The sequence below is a fragment of the Lonchura striata genome, chromosome 2 (genome assembly GCF_050655825.1).
Source record: "Lonchura striata isolate lonStrDom1 chromosome 2, ASM5065582v1, whole genome shotgun sequence".
Lineage (NCBI taxonomy): Eukaryota > Metazoa > Chordata > Aves > Passeriformes > Estrildidae > Lonchura > Lonchura striata.
In genome coordinates this window covers 65,894,313-65,915,738 of record NC_140704.1, presented here as the reverse complement: position 1 = coordinate 65,915,738, position 21,426 = coordinate 65,894,313, and the positions used below count along the sequence as shown (strand labels likewise).

At 40.2% G+C, this 21,426-nt stretch overlaps 1 protein-coding gene across 4 annotated transcripts in view; it reads left to right on the top strand.

The window, feature by feature from the left end:
* The window catches only part of ADTRP (androgen dependent TFPI regulating protein), a 30,887-nt gene extending 12,166 nt beyond the window's left edge, over positions 1 to 18,721 (top strand). For 2 of the 4 annotated variants that reach the window (XM_085571496.1, XM_031504175.3), the window contains 3 exons: positions 7,768 to 7,883; positions 11,649 to 11,800; positions 17,565 to 18,721. In XM_085571496.1, the coding sequence (XP_085427622.1) occupies positions 7,768 to 7,883; positions 11,649 to 11,800; positions 17,565 to 17,608 (312 nt within the window). In that variant the 3' untranslated portion in view covers positions 17,609 to 18,721. The other 2 variants (XM_085571497.1, XM_085571495.1) reach the window with 2 other exon arrangements.
* The last annotated feature ends 2,705 nt before the right edge of the window (positions 18,722 to 21,426 follow it).

The window sequence follows — 21,426 nt, the reverse complement described above, 5'->3', positions numbered from 1 at the left end:
GGCCAATTCGTCAAGTGAATTTGTTTATTTCTTTCCCAGTCATCACTTTTCAAGCAACATCTGGATACTCTCCAGAAGGAGACTAACTGCTGGAGACAGCTTGGATTAAACCATGTGCATGTATTATTCAACTTAATGGTAGTATTGGGGAACACTACGCTTTGAAAGCTCTGACAGAATTGAATGCTAAATAAAGTGGGCCATTGGTGGGTCAGAAGAGATAACTCAAAAATATTTTTGATCTATAACAAAAGATACATATAAATGTTGAGCAGATGTGTTCACAAAAATAGAAACTGTACAATTGTGTTTTTGTAAAAGAAGATTTATATTTTTAGTCTGTTGGCACAGTTTTCTTTATTTTCAGACTGCAGCTAAGTTGAGCTTGGCCACCTCTTTTTCTAATTTACCCTGTAGCTGTGTTATTCTTTCACCTTTATAAAAAACAGCAGTTTAGTTCCCCAGGCACTCTACTGACACATGGTTATGAATTGTGCATGTTCAGCTGAGAACAGACAAGGAAGGAAGGTAAATGGAGGCTCAGAATGAAAATGATGAGCCTCTTACCTGACAGACTTTTAGCAGAGATGACAACAGATTCTCCATTGCCTGAGCTTCTGAAGCTCTTTTGTACTTTGTCCTGTTGTGGCTAAGCTATATCTGAAAATAAAAACTGAAAATGTAAGGGAGTGAGAGAACAAGCAGGGTACATACAGGTAATTTTCCTTCAGTGAAGCAGGCCACTGATGCTCTGACAGTAGGAGTACCAGCAGGACTCATTATGTCCCCACTCTCTTGGATCTTCTTGATATATACAAGCTGCTTGTGTTTTGCTTAAACTTCACCTTCCCCAGTGTGGACACATCTACATCAACAGAAATGGTATTTTGAATCAGTGTGATTTATGTCCATCTGGAAAAAATGTAAGTTATTTGAATATAAGTTACTTTTACCCTCATGTGAGACTATCTGTGTGAAGGATTACGTCTTAATACAGCTATTTTAGGAAGCTGCTGCATTAGTAACCAAAAAAGGGGGCACAAATTCAGTTTGTAGGGTAGAACCCTCTTGTCCAGGCCATTCAAACTCGACTCCTGCTCCAGGTGTGTACACGAGAACCTCAGGTTCATCTTTGACCATCTTAAATTATTCTCTTTGCAAGCATTATTTAATGCTTTATAATTCTTGCATATTTACACAAGGGAGAAACATTTCCATTTGTTTGCATTTCACAGTATCTCAATTTTAAGTTGTCTGGCAACTATGGACATTCACAGGCTGCCAATTACATTCAGCTTTTGGCAAAAGAAGAAGAATGTGTGTGTGAGGAATATGGCACACAAAATTAATCACCCCACACATTCAAGAGCAAAGATGCTTAGCTTTTCCCAGCACTACACAGATTTTTTTGAAGTTTCCATTTTTGTTGACATAAGCCCATTTCCTCAGGGAGAAAGTATGAGTTTTACAGACAAATGTTATGGCAGGGAATCCTCCCGGGCTGCTGCTACCCCATTGTGCACAGGTGCAGTCTCTGTAACCCTCCCCGCAAAGGAACAGCTGGAGAAAAATATTCCACGGCAAAGGATGTGTCACTTCAGTCTCATGTCAGCCTCCAGCTGCAGTGCAACATCAGTTTCTTAGACTACATATCTAATGTCAGGGAGAAAGGCAATTAAAAATCTGGCATTGACATTGAGACAAAACATTTGCTAGTAAGCAATAGGATATTCAGCCAGGGCCTTATTCCCAAAAATGCCTGTGTGCAGGCAAGAAACTATCTCTGAAGCTCTTTTAGCTTTGATCATACAGTTGGTCTAATGTTTCATCCATTTTTCATGATAATGCTTCCAAACTACATATACGTCTAGGAAAAAAAAATATGTTGATTTACAGGTGAGGATGAATGGATCTGGAAAGGGCAGAAACAGGTAGTAGCTGATGGTTCAGAGAGGAGTGCTGCTGGAATTAAATTGAGCAATAGCTTCCTCACTAATCTGCTACACACCTGCTCAGTAACAGGACTCCCTGTGCCTCCTGCTCTATCCATAAAATACATCTGTGGTTCCCTGAAAATGGACTGATGGTTGGAAACACAAAAGACATGTAGCAACACTAAGAGAGAATTATGTCTTTGACTAAACATGGCAAGGTACTAGTTAAAAAAGTAAAATTAACAATAAAGCTTAAGCCCTTTCCACCCTGAAAAAGGTTAAGAGAAGAAGAAATATGTATAGGAAGAGATTGCAAAAGAAAATTTTGAAGAAGGCATTTGAACACAGACAAAATAATAGTAAAATAAATCAAAAGAGGGAATTAGTTCCAAAATTAAGCCAATAGAGACCATACAGAGATTTGGAAAATTATGAGTATAAAAACTAAACAGAGGTTATGGTGACAGGAAGCGATTTAGTTTTATTATGTTCAGATAACACGGGCTGTAATTGTTCATGAAAGCATCCAACTGAAGGAAATTTCCATAGACAAGGGGACATTTCCCAACAAGGAGCTGAGTATCTGAGTAAACACCTCAAGGGACAGCCAAAGTGTTCAACAGTGGCTTATGAGCCTCATAAGGCAGCACCAAAGTAGATTTTTCCTTTTACTTTGCAGTAACATACCGATGGGGAAGAGAGAAGCACGAGTATTGGCCATGACTGGTTGTCAGCACACAGGCTCTGCGGGGAATTGGTCTGAAAGGAGAAACACAGGCAGTTTTTCAAAAGCACTTGATGGTCTCCAACTGTGCCCAGTGGAGTTTAGTTTGGCCAGTGGTAACTGTTTGTGAAAAGATCCCTCCCCTAAAGTCTCACATGTTAATGGAAAGCAGACATGGAGGGTATGTAAATGCAGACGAATTAGAAACAAACAGCTCTGGTCAGCCGAGGCATCATTTCCTTCGCTCTGGAGTCATACAAGGTCACACCGCGTCAACTGCGACACACGCATCAGGAGCACAAGTGATCTCAGCAGCTCTGGGGACAGTATTCATGGGCTCAAAGCTCAGCCTAGGCTGGAGCCCGCAGCCGAGCACCAACTCTGCCCAGCCCTGCCTTCTCAGCCCCAGGAAGCTCGCTCTTGAATTCTCGACGGCAAAATGAGGATATAGCATTAAATAAATACACAAATTACTCAAAATACTGGAAGTAAAAGTTCCATATGGTCTTAGCAAACACTGGAAATAATATTCAGAGAGGACTATTTATCTCGGCTTAAACTTGTGAACCTGGGATGTATCCTGGGAAACATACAACACAGGGTAGGAAACAAAAAGTAATGAAGCAGGGGAATGCTCTTGTCTGCAGGAGATAAGTTAACTTGCCAATATTTGAGATAAAGTTCAGAATATGTTTAAGAAACTTTCTTTCCCCTGTATTCATATGCCAGAGTTTGCATGAGCAGCAAAAATTAATTTGTAATTTTCTAACTAGTTCAGATTCACCTGAATTTTTCACAAAAGAGGCAAAGAAACTAAAACCAACTGGAAAATCATGACTGCCAAAAAGAGACACAAAGGATTTTAAAATTGAATGTTTGGAAGCAGAATTTAGGCTAAAAGTGTGATTAGTTAGCTAAATGTCTCTGATAATTTTGAAAGTCCCATCACTTTTATGTCTTCACTCTAGGAAGAAATAAAAAAAATCTGCTCTTGTAAAATTTGTAAGCTGAAATCTTTCCTCAACAAACAGAGGTTGTTAGACAAATAAATGCATTAATATTTCAAAGAACATAAAAAATAAGTGCAAACAGGATCCTTGCCAAGAGTAGAGAAAAGCTCTCTGATTCAGTTTGGTTCATTGATAGCCTGATCAGTACACACAGCTATTGTTTCAGCCTGTTTTCATTATCTTGGAGTGAAATAGGTGGGGTTTTTTCCCCTCCCTCTGTGATAATTATTTTTGACAGTTTCACTGTTTATATGTGAAACTGAGAAACTGTTAATTGAAATAAAAAAATGAGTCAGTGTTTCCAGCAAGTTTTGCCAATATTTTGATGTGTGTCAATCTGAGCTTAATTATTAAGTTTTCTTTAAAGGAAGAAGCAAAAGTGAATATTTTAATTTGGCCCCATACAAATACTGTGCTCCTCAGACATACGTCAGTTTAAGAATATGAAATGCTGCTAAGTAGGATTGAAGATATATTTAATGACTATGCACAAGAGACCTACGGTTAAAAATAATGCGGATGGGAAAATACATCTTTTTTTCATCCTTTTCTTTTTTTTGAAAAGGATATGAGAAGCCTTTATAGCCTTTCAGCAGATCTGATTAACCATGATATATGCTCTATCACTAATGATGTTGCCAAAGTCAACGTCTCTGGGCTGTGAGAGGGAATTCATGTGGAAAGCCAATTGTGTGTCATAGGCGAAGGGCAGGCTCTGCGCCCTGTAGCCATCCACACATTCCCCTGGTGTCTGCTCTACAAATACGCATCTGCTGTCAGAAACTTGCTCGGGTATTTGAGAGAAATTCCTCTGTGATTTTACCATTAATGCACAAATTCGGCTTGGCAGAAATAGACTCTGGGATAGCAGAAGTGCGAGGGAAGATTTTCTCACATGTTTATGAGTCTGAGGTGTGTGTATACATGAGAAGGAATTGGGGGACAGAGAGAAAAATGAAAAAAAAACCCCTTTATATCGACAAAGGAAAAATAATAAAATTTTTAAAAATCATCCTGGGGGTTCTTGAGGCTGCTGAGAACTGTTGTAGAAATCTGTCTCAAGAAGGCATTTTCATAGCAAATTTAAATGACTCTACAAAAAAAAACCCACATCTAATTAATATACTTGGCAAAATATATTTAAAAGATGCAATGATCTGTTCAGAAACACAGCACACAGTCATGGGCCAGTGACATCACTGGACTTGGGAAGAGAGAATCTTGCAGTTTTCCTATGTAACAACAAATTTATTTCCTTTTTTTTTTTTTTTTTGAGTTTTTTTGCATTTGTTTTTCCAAATCAGGATAGCTCCAAGAACTTTAAGAAACTCTTTGCAAAACAAGAGGCAGACAGTTCCACTCCTGAATGTTTTTGCTGTCCTTAGACATGGAAACACTCTTACAAGCAGTGGAAAGCTCACTTAATCAGGAATAGCAGAAATTTCAACCTACCCCTTCCACTAAATTCCTGGCTATTCCCAAAAGCAGCCAAATTTTCCAGTTTTGCCAGTAACTTTCAAGCTTCTGTTGATTTATAGGCCCCCGAGTGTTTTCTCTAACTCCTACATAAGTGGAGAAGCCTGACAAAAATGACTAGTAAAGCATATCAGCCTTTTCTAAAGCAGCACAGACTAAAAAGCAGATCTCCCAGCAATCTTTTGGAGGCACTACCAGCTTGCTGTTCAGCAGCCGAGCCAATGCACGACATGTTTGAGCAGTAAGCTGTCCATCACCACTCTCAGCCTCTCCCTGTGACTGTATCCTGTTGTCTACCCATTATCTGTGTGCTGCTGGAGTAGATGAAGCTACATCTCTCTTGTGGAACACTGAGCCACTTACCCCTGGTCATGGACACAATGGACATGGAACACTTGCCCGTCACAGTCATCACTGCATCAGTTTCTAAAGCCTTCCAAACTTCTTATTTTGCTTTCCTCTTTAGATGCAACACCACATTCAGTGCATTCACAGTTACTATGCCTGCTTCACTGTTTATACTTTCTGGCTCATCAGGCTGCTCTTTCCTGGGCATGCTCCAAAATACCTGTCAAAATGAGGTGCTCTAAATCAGTGTGCCAGCCAAAGGCTTAGGCTAAAGCCTAAAAATGAGGACAAGGTGCAGGTTTTCCATCACTGCTGCCTTGCCATGGGCATTTTGGGTTTTGTTCAAGGACAAACTATTGTTCAGCTATGGAAAATAAACCCTTTTAAAACTTTTTGAAAGCAGCTTAACACATAGATTTCTGACTAAAATAAATTACGGAGATTATATCTGAAAACTGTGTGCACTGAACATATTTTTCTGGTTAAATGAATTCAGGAATCACTTGTACTGATATGAGCCTTCTGCAATCAACCAAGCAGGTTGTAGAGCCAAAGGATATCTTTGTGAAACAGAACAGAAGAAAAAAACAGTGCCAATGACTTGAAAGGAACTGGAACATCAAAGAAATATTTTCTCTTTTCTCTGAAAAAGTATAACTCAGGTAGATCAGTACACACATTCTGTCTATTTTGATAGAAGGATAGCCAGGTATGAATAGCAGCTCATGGTTGTGGCAGGAGGGCTGAGGGAGGACACTCAGCTCCCAGGCAGTGGTCACTTGGAAGCAGCAGACAAAAGTGGATGTCCATCTCTCAAACAAATAGCTAAATACATGCATGCTGTTTACAGCTCACTGTGCATGTAAAGAAATTATTGTGTATTTTTCACAACCTATAACATAAATATAAGGCAATAAAACTTTGACACCATATTACCATATCATATACTGACCACAGCTTCTGAAAAACACATACATTAAAAATGTTAGAACCATTTATTTGGGACAAGAGGAATCTTCATACCATACACCCAGCAGTTTATGCCTTTAGGGATAAAGACAAAAAATAAAATCCTTAGTTTGACATTTTTTCTATTTAAAACTCTATTTATCTTTGTTGCCCTCCTCCCATAGCTCTTCCATCTACCTATGAAAAAACTATTTACTTAATTATCAGGAATTTAAGCAACTAATCAGATATAGTTGTTACTATAATTTTTCTCCTGTGCATTTTATTGACTAGTTTTGCTTTGTTGCTCCCCAACATTGTTTAAGCCATCTGTCCTAGGTATTGCAATTCAAAGTTATTGTTTGCCTGTACAGGGAATACAAAATTTTCAGTGGGGAAATTTCCCCCAGGCAAATTATTTTTTGAAATTATTTCAAATCAGTCAAAAATTTGAGGCAGTAACATCCCACAAATCCCTGCATTGACCATTTAACATCTGAGCCCAGAAGGCTTTCCACAGTGCTCTCAACATCCCCATGGTGAGGAGCATCCCTCTTGGAGGCAGCTCCTCACCACAAAACAGTCAGTGCCACCAAACTGTCTGCCCAGAGCTGAAAATCCTCCATGCTCAGACAGTTGTCATTAAAGTCCTTGAAACAGAAGATGCAGTTCCAACTCTTAAACAAGAAAGAAAAAAAAAAGAAAAATAAAAAGAAGAAAAACACATTTCTCCATCAATTTAACTCCTTTCTGACTCGGGGATAAGCTTGTTTGAAGTTCCTTCATCACCTTCAATCACAGCTAACTGAAGTCCCCTGTATGTTTACAACCCTGTTTTCCACTTACAAAGCACAGCACCCTGAGACTGCACTGGAGTAAGTAATAAATGACACTACATAAAATACAATAATGACTAGAAGAGAACATGAAGGCAATTCAGCAATTGCTTAGTGAGTTCAAGGAGCACTCTTCTGACATCCTCAGCCACACATAATGATAGAGTTCAGTATCTTTTGTGCTCTAATGGGAATTATAAAAAAAAATTATTGCATTAAAAAATGCAAAAGAAGAGCTCACCTGTTATAAACATAGACCATGCTACAGGCAAGACTCATTTTTATATCATATTAACTAGAATATTATTGTGCTTATTACTCTAGGGGTAGTTCTTAATTGTAAAAAATGAAGTATGCACAACTATATACAATTATACTCAGTATTGTTAAATAATTCTTTGCTTCTGAGCAGGTGCCTGAACTTTGTGATCAGCAATGACTGAAGGCAAGGCACTGTGATCTGTCAGTGACAAACTCTCTTTTTTCCTTAGCACACAGCTGTATTGCCATTTGCTCTCCTGGAAATCCTTGCCTTGCCACATCGTTACCCAGCAAAGAAGAAGGGATTGATCCTACTGGGATTTGTCGCTTTTCTGTATATCAGTTGGTAAGAATTTAAGTATGTTTTCTTCAAGCAATCTACTTTTTAAAATAAGGCCAAATGCTGTATTTGAGATTGAAAGTTCCCATCCAGACACATGGAGGTCAGCAGTCTTTTCTGTAGAGAAATAATTTAAACTTCAGCTGATACCCATGAAAACTATTCCCAAATGTAAGCAAGGCAGGTTTCTTCAAATACAGTACAGATCCTGAGACCTTACACAGTGTCTCCTGCTCTTTTAAGACCTCACAGGAAAGTAACTACATTTCCATAAATGCAGGGATAATTTGAGTAATTTCTTCTGGGCTGGAGTTTTTACTTCTACTGGTACCATCAAATTTACCTCCACTTACTGTCCTGCTCCCTGCAAAACCATCAAATCCTAAAAGGTCTGGGGCTCATGGGAGCAGGAGAGGAGTAAAACTCAGTTTAGTGTTTGACAGGGACACATGGCTGGTTTTAGAAACTTGAGGCAGAAAATGATACTTGGAGCCAGGTGCAAACTGGTGGGTAGCAAGGAGGCATCTGCCCACCACCACCTCCCACCCCACCAGTGGACACTGCCCAAATTTCCAGCAATGCACCAGTTGATCCCCAGCCTGTTGGAGAGTCATCCTGAGAGAATAAACTAAATCTAATCAGCACCTCCCATACCTCATAGCCATCTCTCCACCTGCTCTGTGTGTGTGATGCACTCCTGAACTGGGTTGGCTCATTGCATCCTGGGTGCAGTGCCAGGATAAGGAGGCGCTGCCACCCCATGTAACTATGGGCAGCTGCCAGCACTTCTGAGGTCTCAAAGGATGCCTTATGGACACCCAACTCAGGAAGGGGGATGTATAATTTCAGGGTATGATGCAACTTTCCAGAGCTGAGGAAACGTCCAGGCTCTAGGGTGGAGAATATAGAACGTGTGTATAACAACAAGAGGATACTGGTCAGTGAGGAAGTGACTTGTCCTCATGCAAAGACTTCTGAGAAGGCACTGGAACTATGAGGAAACCCATCCTTTCCATTCCTACTCACCAGTTCTCATTCTCATCTAGAGACTACCTTCAGCCCAGTGAGGGAAAACCTGAAATAGAAAATAAACTGTTCAGATGAAACACTGGAGTGACTTGAAGACCATCAGAGTGGCTGTGGTAACAGGGGATTTCACTGATACATTACATAAGCAAATTAGGAACCATTTATTCTAATCCTGCCCAGAGCCTAATAGGATTACGACCATGGCTTCCTAAATTCTTTTTCTGTGTTCTGATTCACCCAGTTGCTTAACTCCAGCTTTGTTTTGCTTGTCTTATGACAACAGTTGGGTTTTACTGTCTTTGAGACCAGACTGCTCTTACAGCCATGTGAGCCGCGCTTTCCCCTGAAATCCCTATCAGCTGAGCAATTTCATCCCTCTATAGACATGGCTCATATCAGGACCTGAGTCCACACCAAAAGTTGAAGATCAACATCAACACTTTTGAGGCCTCCCAGTATCTTCTGTGGGTTGGTGCTGCCTTGTGTTGCCGGAGTCCTGAGGAGAAGGTGGTCCCCTAGAGTGCTTGTCCCCTATGTGCCAGGGCCCTGATGACTGGATAAAAGGTATTAGGATGGTCAATACGGTTTTCAAATCAGCAAGGAACCTCCTGCCTGCTTTCTTTTTGCCTCCACTTTGTGGTTCCCTGCAAACCACAGACAACATCTTTCAACCAACAGAAAAATTTTCTGGCCCATGCACCAAAATCTCAACACACGTACATATTTTACTGTTGGTGCTACAACCTGGTGATTTAATAGCCCCATTTGGGCACCTTATGTTTCACAAGCAAGAGAGTCCTTCCTCCAAGCCTTTCCTTGGACTGTCACTGCCATCGCTGCCGTGCCAATGGGCTGAGAAGTGACTGCTCCCTCCAAGGCATCAGAGAAACTGAGCAGCCAGTTACACCTTGCACCAGACACCTGCCTCTGAGCAGGGTGTCACTGTGGCTTTGAACAGTCATTTATTTGGGTTTGAAAATACAGGTTGGAATGCTTCATATGAGACACACCAGCTAGCCAAATTGCATGAACATAAATTAGTTCTTTGTTATATAAAAGAAAGTAGGTTGTCACTCTGTTTTACTGTTGGAGGTATAATATAAAATGAGGAGTCCTGTGCAGTGAAAAACAGGCTGACATTTGCACAGGCTCCACTTAGCACTTGGATTCCAGTGGTTCTGCTCAGCCTCTCAGGAGCCTTTCCTGCAGGCATTTTTTTTCTTTTTTTTTTTTTTTTTTATTACTTAAGTGTTTCACAGCTCTGTTTGTTAGATGGAAAAATCTTGAATCATAAAAATGATTCAAATTATTCAAATCATCAAAATGTCCATGCATTTAAATATTTTCATGCTAAGTCCAGACAGCTCTACTATCAATCCCCTCCATTTCTATACTCTATCCCTTAGGTGAGGATAGTAAATCTTAATTTACAGGCAAGACAAAGCCACCTTTTTATGCCCCACTCCTTTCCTCTTTTACTAGAGAAAGGAATAAGCATCTTTTCAGCCTTTTTTTTTCTTCCTTAACATTCTCCCATTCCTCTATGTCATGACACACTTTCAGGATGGTGTGGTGGCCCATTTGTCACTTCTTTTCGAGGCATGATGCTCAGTGTAAGGTAGCAGGCTGGGTGACATCAGAAAAAATTGTGATTGCATTCCTATGTTAACACTGGTGGTGGAAAGTATGGCATAATCCTCAGATATGCTTCTTTTAAAAATAAAGAATTAAACTTTTTAGGACCATTTGAACCCAAAGTTGGTTTTAGGGAAGTACTCCCCTTGTTAAAATGGCACATCCTGATAATAATCAATGAAGACTTAGCCTATTTCTTAATTATTTACATAATCAATACAAATATAAATAATTTTATTCACAAAAAATATTCACAAGAAAGCATTTTCCCCTATACTTAAGATATATAAAGATCACTTTTATATTCTTTAGTCCAGGCATTCTCTATTAACCACTTGTATGAGCTATAAACAATGAACATATTACCAGTGAACTGACAGCCACTACAAGATATTTTCTGAGAAAATAAAAAAGGCAGAAAGAGAGGGCACAATTAGAAGAAATGAAACCCTATAAAGCAGGCATATTAATCTTCTTTCTTTTCCAAACCATGCTTTGCAAACAGTTCTGGCACAAAAGGGTGAAGCAACCACATCTGTTTCCCACCTAACCATTCCTATTCTTTTCTTCTCTTACAAAAGAAAAGCTGCTGGAGAATTCCCCTTGCCCTCTCACCTCCTGAAAACTTCTTTCCACTCCTCAAACAGTGGTCAACAGCAGGATTGAGACAGGGAGGAACAGCTCTGTGTCTCCACAGACTCTAGGGACATGCATAGGGGCTGAAAAGCTGTTGTATCTAAAGAGCAAACATATGTGAGAGCTTATTTGAATAAGCTTCACTTAGCATAGCCAAGTGCACATCCCTGTTCCTGAGCATTTTGCTATTTTACTGAGCTTTTACTGCTGTTAATAGCCAATGCTATTAGGGTGACAGAAGAATATTGTGTGCATTTCAACCTGCACTGAAACCCATCTAATTTAGCACTGGCTCAAGTGCGCTTCATAGTAAATAGCCCAAGTGCCGAGGAGATGTGTTTGACAGCAAGCTAATTTTCTCTGTATCAAGCCTGTTTTGATAACTCAGCCCCTTCAGGAATTGGAAATTTGAAGTGGTTCTTCTAATTGAATGGTCCTAACCAAAGGCAAATTCTCTCCTTCCTTGCCTAGGGTCCTGTGGATTTATACTGTAACAGGAGAGTGGGTATATCCTCTTTTTGCTTTGTTCAACCCCCCTGGACTAGCAGCCTTTTTTGCCGGTAGCTTTGCCATCATCTTTGCCTTATACAACTTCGGAGAGTTCCTCAACCGTATGATATGGGGTCAGTCCAAGTTTTCTTACTTATATACATATGAAAAAAATACCCCTGAAATGACTTGCTGTGATTGCCCAGGCAGGCAGGAAAAGGAAGGGGGCATGAGTACACTGGGGAAGGTGTTGGGGTGGTGGCATTTGGGTGTCAGATAGTCATTGTTGGGAGTCACCCACATGCTAACAAATAGAGAACAAATTGGAGCAAGGATCCCAACCCTACCAGACAAAGGTTAGACCAGTTTCTTCTAATTTGGGTCAAGAAGCACCTCTTGCCAGCATAATCACTGGATTTTGAATTCCTGCTCAAAGAAGGGTCCAGAGAAGACACATGTCCTGGGCTAAAACTCTTACACCTGCATTACATGTTGTTTGTCAGACTAGGGATTAGCAGCATTTACTGCAAATTTACAGGAATGTATCAGTGTATCCAAGCAAAAGCACCGTGGCAGCAGCTCCATGACTAAAACAGCACTTTGGAAAGTTTTACAAACTGTTGAGAATTTTTCCCTTCTGCTTTAGAAGTGGTATAACCAGTAGTGACCTAAAAGAAAGTGAAAAGCAGCTTCCTTGGACATAATGGGCAGTTGGAGGGGGAAAAAAGCATAGTTTAGGAAAGCATATTTAACAAGTGGAAGAAAGAGAGAACTGAGGAAGCACCTTTGGGGGTTTGGCATGGGATACTATTATTGTTATTATTGTTGTTGCTATTATTGTTTCTTTCATTATTATTCCTTCTGGTTTCCTCTCCTTTTTCATTCAAGATTGAATTTTTGAGGATAAAAGTGTTTCTGTCAGGAAAACGTGTGTATTTTATTTAGGACAAATGTGGGAACATTTGCAATTTCTTAAACTAGCTTTCTGATTTAAGAAAAAACACTGCAAAAACACCTCTGAAAATAAATAAGACAACCTCCCTCTGTTCTCAGTGAACATTTGATGCCTGATCCATTTTGCAAAGTCTCATATGCCTGCCAAACCAAAGTCGAGTGTCTGTAGCTAGTCTCTCACCATCCATACTCAGCTACCTAACAGCAGCAGATTGGCTTTCAAATGTGCTGAATAACCAGCTTCACCACTTGCTACCTTTGCAAACAAGATGCTTGCTCTACATGTCCATGTTTGGAGATTTTGGCCACATTCTATTCTGCAAAAACATCTTATGAGATGAGGATTGCTGGTAAATGAAAACAGATCTGCAGCTTTTCTGCACTAACTCTGGTTTAAGAGGCATCATATATAAATAGTAACTTCTGCTAATCAAAGACCACACCATCACCACATGATAGCATTAAGTCTATATGAGATATCTGATACATTTATGTATCAGATTTTTTCATCACTGAGTACATATTAGTATTTTTAGGGCTAGAGTATGCCTGCCGCATAAGCTGGAGATAATCAGAATAAAAATAATTTGATTTCCAATGTGTTAACTGATTGGACAAAATATTGTGCCAAGCAGAGATCAAATTAACTGCAAAAATTAGATGCATATTCAACAGCTGACTAAAGAAACTTGGGCAAGCACTCAACTTTACTGTGCACACAGAGAGGCTGAAAAGCACCACAGTTGTGGTAGCATGAATGTAACCTCAGAGTATGTATATAAACAATACACAATATTCTCCATTGATATCTGGTGTGCTCTTGCGATCCCTGGAGGCCTCATCTGTGTGGTGGGTCTCCCTCTCCATGCATAGTTGGTATTTTTCAAAGGAGCTACAAAATCCTGGCCTTAACAATTACATGGTGTTTTCATCCACGTGCAAGGCACTCCCCTTGAGTTACAGTTCCCCATGTTGATGCCAAGTGTTTTTACTGATCCACATCCCAGCTGTGTCCACCCAGGAGAAGGGTAGGACTTCCTTAAGCTGGTATCAATAACGAAGTCCCAATAAGCCTTGAAACATAGCCACAGGGAAGCTATTCCAAATTACAACGTGCCAGAGTTTTAATATATTCCTGACTGAGACAAATTTTTGGTTCAGCATTGCCAGAGAAAAAAGAGCTGCAAATTGAATGAAGACGCTATTCCAACATATCTTTGTTCCCACAGCAAAAATGGCTCCATGTACTTTTTTTCATCCTGCACTTTTCTCTCTCTCCTTCCCATCACAATAAGGCAGATGATGCAGTGGAAATGGTCATGCAGAAAACAAAAAAAAAAAAAAAAAAGCAACCAAACAAACAAAAACCAACTTACCCCCCACAAGGCAAAACAATCATTGGTGTAGAGGACAGACCTCTTCATCTTTTCATACTCTCCACCCTGCCCACCTCTTCCCTCCCTCCCTTAAAAGATGAAGTACATGGAAGGGCACTTTTGATCTCTCATTTGCTTCCTCCTCATTCCCCAAAGGCAGTTTGGGTTACAAGTATCTATTAGGTTCCTATAGGCATACCTGAAAACACCTTGTCTAATAACACATGAAACCACCAAACAATTAGGCCTAGAGGTGGTGGGATCTGACAAGGCAGAGCTCTCTGAGTGGGCTGCTGGCACCAGGATTCTCCCCAAAGGAAAAAAATCCAAGGCTGTTTCTTCTTTTTATTTCTTTCCCACTCAAATGAAGAACATTTGCCCAGACACCATTATTCAAAGGTGCAAGGAGTGATTTACAAACAGCTCCACCAGAGTGGCAAGCCTGACTCCCTTCTGGACTTACATCCTGTGGCAGACCGTAGGCTGCTAATGAAGCTTGTTCCACAGCACATCATGCTTCATACAGGCTCTTCCACACTCCCTTATTATCCCAGGCCATTATTATTTTTTCCTAAAACCAGCTACATAAATATTTACTCTTTTTCACACTTAAAGGTATATCTAGTTCCAACTTATTCCAAAGTCCATAGATAGCAGCTTCCAGCTTCAAGCAAGTAAGTGTTAAATCTATGTCCTGTGGTTGACCAAAAAGATGCAGGATCGTTTCTGAGAGCTGGAAAATCTAGGCTGTAGAATAATATAACCTTTATTTTCCTTTTCAGGATGCCAGACCCTAAATTCATTTTATTATTTATAGACAAACTGTTTCATACAGTATTGGAGGTTTTAAAAATGTATTATCTCTCATGTGCCTCTCCTCTCCCTCCCCTTGCACAGTTGGATTGGTGGTAACTAAGGCAACCCAGCTGCACAGCCTGAGAGGCACAGAAAATAGTACCAGTAATGACTTCTTTTTGTTTTAAATCCCAGAGCTTCTAGAGTGCAAGACAATGTTGAGCAATAGAGAAACTCCAAAGAGGATAATTTGAAACAATGAGCTGATTCTTTTACTGCCATAAATTTACCTCAGCCAAGAACTTGGCTGCAGGATCTGAGTACCAAAGATGAACCGTGCGATAGTTTCTCCCCTTCCTGATGGGTGGAAAACATCACACAGGCAACTGATCTCATTTTTTTTGACCAGTCAAACTAGAATCCTCAAAAATAAAGCAAAGCAGTGCTCGCTTGGGGTTTGCTCTTGTTGGGACAATCAGATCCTTGGCAGAAATTTGGATCAAAGTTCTCCACATCAGACAGAGCAACCTTTCAAGTGAGGTCTCTTATCTAGAACTTGCATTTGAAGATGGAGCACATTCATTTGTCTTCCATCTAACACATCTGAAAAAAAAACCAAAATAACATTCATCAGCTGCTTCATTTTAATACTCTGAAATGCAGCTGGAGAGGAGCTATAGCTAGCAACAGCTACTTGCTCTACCAGTGATTGAAAAGCCTCCTGATGCTTTTGCCCCTACTTGCAAAATTTTGTAAGCCTAAGGCCTCTCCCAGAGAAATGCTTATCCCCACATGGTGGAACTATTCTTTGGGAGAAGGAAAGGGGGCTGATTGTTAGAGTGGACAGCAGCTCCAACAGACCCCCCTAGATGTTTGCTGTCCACCAGAAGGGAAAGCTTTGGCTAGCAGATGACTGAGAAACACTGTCAGGGGCAAAACAAAAATTAAAGATATTATAATGCAAGGGGTAAGGCAGCTCAACAGGAATAAGAGACATTGCTTTGAGGAAAAAGAGAAAACTTATTTTGGAATACCTTTCTCATGCTCAGTGCAGAGATGGATGCACTCTTCCAGATCTTCTGTGAGCTCTTAAGTATCTCGGGAAGACACTGCTGAAACCTATTTACCTAAGGCTGAAATAAAGTTAAACAACAATCTTCCCTTTAGTCTGTTTTTCAAAGTTTTTTTGGAGTACTTTTGCATTCAATGCATTTTCCAGAATCATATAACATGTTTTCACAACTGATTATTTTCTCTGAGTTTTATTTTTGTATTTATGGGCTTTTGAAACCAAGCTCCCTTAATACCCTGTAGCCTTGGGAAATCCAGCCTATGTGACAGCTCACAAATCTGTGCAATACAAAGCAATACTATAATAAGATTGAATTCTTGATGCTGTCATTTTTCCAAGCAGCTGTTGAGATTGCAGAAACCCGAATGGCAAATAAAGGGATGCAAAGGGCAACTGTGTGGGGTATGAAGCCGTGCTACCATTGTACTGGTACAGGCTTATCAATGGCAGTTTTTGTATGAATGTTAAAATGTTGATGTTCTGCACATAGTTATTACTCCAGACACAGGTTCCACTTTTTGTTATTACAGTATCCAGGAGGGATTTTTTAAACTGAGATTCCTTTCCAGAGGATTTGTTGTATCATGCAAAGAATAAGAAGCCAGAGTCTATCAATTCCTTTCAGTGACCAAATAATGTTTATATCCATAATTTCACTATATCCCTGATGATGAATGGAACTCAGATTTTACAGAGTTTGCAGACTAAATATGAGTGTTTACTTTTGACTCACCCATTTCTCCTAGCTGTAACACAAGCCTGTGATGGCACACTTATGTCCTTTATATTTGTCACTCCCCAAAGCTGCAGTTTATCCCGCAGGCAGAGATGACTGACTATGTAAAGGAAACCTGCACTATTTGTCACAGGTCCTGTTTTTTTGCTGATAAGTCTATCTGGTGATCCACTGGAGGCAGACTGGATCAGAGCCTCTCACAAACCAGGGCTTACAAATTCATTAGTGGAGGCCAGACATTAAGAAGTGGTGGTTAACACACTGGTTCTGGCCTGCCAGACTATTTCTTTTCTTTGTGGTTTGGATTTTTTTTCCCCTCAGCCATAAATATCCATTTGGTCAGTATACACCAATACAATACACCAATTAGGGTTTCAGAGCCTCTGAGGTCCATGGACAAGGAAAGATCATTTAGAGGATAGTTTCCTATGAGTGAATGATCATCGGAGGGGAGGAAGAGAGGCTGAGACAGTGTGTTAGAAAAAGCACCCATAAGCAGATGATTATTGCCATACTGGGTGCCCCACAGTAGCACAATAACTGGTACTTCAGAAAGCTGTGGGATTTCTGTAGGCCCTGTGCTGTCCTGACCATCCATGTGAGGATCCTCCAGCTCTTCACATGCTCTTACAACAAGCTAGGTTTGCTTGGGAGCAGATACTTTCTCCCACTGGCAAAACACAATTATTCTCAATGGGTGTGGCCCATCGCAGATTTCAAATAATTCCTCAATTGTTGAGTAATCTGTTACTTGCTGGGTCCATCCCAGGCTCAATTGACTTCTGTAGTACTTAGCATTAGTAGCTGGTCCAAAACATGCACTCCCAGATGGGTAGAATTCCCCAGGGATGTTGGGAGGCTGGGGCCAGTTTCACATTCTCCCCATCCCTGATGTGCAAAAGGACTTCTCTGTTGTGCTTTCCCCCTTACATCCCAATAATGCCTTCTCCTCTGTCTCCAAACAGGAGATTCAATAGTAATACTGGACCACAAGTGGAAAGGCAAGTGAATCCTCCTCTTGAAGCCAAACAGTCTCCCATGAATGCTGAAGCCATGAAGTAGAGGAAAATAAATGTAGCTGTGATAAATCCTTTCTCCAATGCATTGCAGCTTCTGGTGAAGCCATTATGACATCAGACATATGCAAAACTGGTGGAAAATAGGAAATGTTTGTCTCTAGCATGATAACTCTGCAACTGCTATGAATAAGAAAATTGTGTGTTCATCTGTTTACACAGATTTCTCATCTGTTGCACAACGTATGTGAGGATGTGTCCATGGTTAAAAGTTGTCACTGGTAAATGCACTCCCTCATGAGCCTCACACCACTCTGTAAAAGACCTGTGAATGCAAGCCAGCTCTTGTTTGGATTGCCCTTCATCAAGTCTAGAAAAAATTAAGAGGAGAGATAATTTTAACAGTGCTGTGACTTCCAAGCTAGCTAGATAACAAATTGGGCTAACAAGCACTGTAACTAGAAATGTCTGCTCAGAAAGATCACCAAGGAGCTGGGTTCTTCTAATGAGAAACTTTCTGTAATATTAATATGCTTATATTGTGCTTAATATCTCCCCTCCATTTTAACAGGAAATCTGAAGGCAACAGTTTCTTCCTTTTTCTTGGTTTCAGTTAATCTCGCAGCAGAAGTAACATAATTATACTGACTGTATGATTGCTTTGACAGAAAGCATGTTAATTTAAAGCACTGTTTAACATAAAGCTGCCTGCCATATAATTACACTCCATTCACATGTTTACTAATTTTCCTCAATATAGTTGATTTCTGTTATTAGCCTCAACATTTTGTTAACATCCAAAACACTGGAGATCTGCTTTGTAAACTCCAATAAACATGCAAAACTGAGAGTAGCACAAGTGTTCCTTAATGGTCAATGTGAAAAAGAAAAATCTCTCTTATTATTACTGCATTCAAAGAGGATTTGAAACTAGTTGAAGTACTTAAATGTCTAACTCTGTCCTCATTGCCAAAACTCCTCGCTTAGAGCTACTGTGCATGCTGTTCACCGGGGTGTTATTTTCACCTTTCAAATGCTGCGGGAGCTAAGTAAAAACAAAACACATTGTAAGCTGCCTGTGAGCAATAAAAATATAATGTGTATACGTAAGATTGTTCTTCTCATGTGTTAAGCATCTGATAAGAATTCTAATCTGGGAAGTTAACATGCTAGGCCTAGACTGTAAACTGAGTGAACTCAATGAGAGATGTGCATGCTTTCAGTAGTTCCCAGATATCTAGATAGCTCACTCCAGCTAACTTTGCAAGTTACAAAGTTACACACTCTCCCTCCTTTTGTTGAAGCTGAAAGATGCTGGTCAAAGGAAATATATTGGAGAGACAGACGGAAAAAAAACATGGAGGGAATTAGGGAAGAAGATAAAGTTATGGAAACTCCCTGTACAGGTTTGTTGGGTATTTTAGTCTCTACCTCTCTTCTTTTTAAATTCTTTTATTTTGTACTGATACTCCAGTACAACGAGTTTAATTTTCAGAAACTCAAAACGAAGCCTGGGCCCCAGCACAGAGGGATAGGTCTTTCCATTTCCAACCAGAAGAGCTAAATGGCAGACCCCACCTTCAGCTCCTGCTCACACCAGGGATACCTTTGGGATCTGACGTAGCGACTGACCTGCTGGTCTACAGGGCTTTTCAGAGAATCATGGGGAAGGTTGTTGATTTCTTTGAAAAAGGCTCAGAAGAGGCACTTCTCTCTGCTACATCCTGTATGAAGAGAAGCGGGATTCCAGTCATGCACTTTGGGAAAGCAATGAGGAATGCCTGTCCTCAAAATACAGCTGCTGGGATCTTGGATTTGCTTTGTTTCTTTTTCTCATATCCACAAAGCTCTGAAAGGAGGAAAATGTGTCACTGCTCACAAACCAACATTTTCCCTGTGATTTTTCAAAAGGCTGAGACACCCTGTGTAAGGATCTGGCCTTGACGACATTTACACCAGATTTCTCTTTCCAGTCCATCAGTCTCTCTCATTTCATTTTAAGTATGCAAAGTCAGTCAGAACTGTTTATTTATAGCCATCGATGTTCATGGCTGTATAAATTAGCTGTTATTACTGAAGGAGGTACCCACCCACTCGCCCAGAGCAGCTGCACAGGAGCCCTTTCATGCTGCTCCACGGAACGCAGCCCCAACGGGGAGGGAAACGACGCTGTCCCAGGCAGATGAAGGGACCATAGCTCAAACCCCTGGGCGAAAAAACAGCAATTAATTTTTTCCACAGTGCAATCTGCAGCATGACAACCACAATTACCTAATACTGTTTAGACCTGCCACTTGGATTTGGCAGAGAGAGAGAAAATGAAGGATTAAAATCACCAAAGGAAAAAAACCTACCCCAACTAGAACCTACCCCTGGACTTTGATTTTATAAGATCAAGTGATATTTGTTTAGAGGGGGTGAGGGGGAAGGGACAGAGGAGGATGGAAATGCAAAACTGGTTCTTATTTGAGATAGAGCACCATCAGAAAATAAGAACCCATCCCATATACACACACACACACTGAGCTGTTTCCAGCAGAAACAGCTGGAAAGCAGCATCCACCACCATGAGGAACTTTCATCTTAACTCACACCTTTGTAACAGTTTACTTCCACAAAAAGCAAAGGCAAGTGCTAATTTATTCCCTCCCCAGTTTCCCACACAAACTTCTTGGTTTGGGTCTCTGCCAGAGCTTCAGGGTCACAATGTGACCTCAACAACATAACTTAAGATTGTTCCAAGCCTTCAGTGGAACTACTGAGGATTTACTTTGATGGACATGGAGCCAGGATCTGGCATGCAGAAAATATGCATTTACATTCTACCAAACTGTCTAAAATAGTTGCCCAGGGATGCTGAAATTCAATTTGAGGCCTTATATTCACTTGGCAGAGCACATAATTAAATATTTTGTGCCACAAAATTAACCAGAGTCTCAGGGGTATGGGTAAGAGATGGCTTAGAATCAACCATGAGAGCCAAACTAAGACCTACTTCCCAGGCAAGTTATTCAGTAAATATTGGGAAAAAATCATTACAGTCATAATAATTTTTGTTACTATTTAATCTTGCTTATTATCTGTAGTAACCTCTTACCTCAGAGGAAGAGGTTTTCAGCAGTGTGGATTCATTTAAATAACCCAAATATCAAGAAATACTCTTGAACTAAAGTTCCTGCTTTACACCTAAAAATTGTTTGTTCTTGAAGTAACCATCTGGAAAGAAGCATCAGGTAAAAAACAAATACAATTACAATAGGCTAGACCTCAGAACAAGTGGTCAAAAGCCCCACAGCAGAATTTTTGCCTTTTAAGGTCTCCAGAGACCCTACACTGCAAGGAATTCAATGTTCCTGAAAGGCAAACCAAATTCCTTTAATGTTTGATGTCACTACCCTTCAGCTTAGATTCCAGACATGGTGAGTCTAAAAACAAGGGTTTGAGTTAAGCCTCTAAAATAAGGCCCAATAATATTTCTGAGCTATAAAATTTAATGGTAATACTTGGTGTTTCAAATGTCACTTTCTATCAAATGCTCTCAAAACATAAACATAAAGCTGCCTGCCACGTTTATGAAGCTTTAAGCAAAGCTTCAAGTTCCTTTCACCTTGAGAGGGTAATTTCCCTCAGTACCTGAGGAACAGCACGCATATAAGAGAATAATGCTTTACTTTACACCTAAGACAAGCAGAATTACCTCCTCCAAGTATGCAGGACAATGTGGCTTCACTGTTGGTATGGATTACATTCCTTAGGGAGAGGAGAAGCAAACCATGATGTACCAACACAAGACTCTGTTTTGAGATGCTAA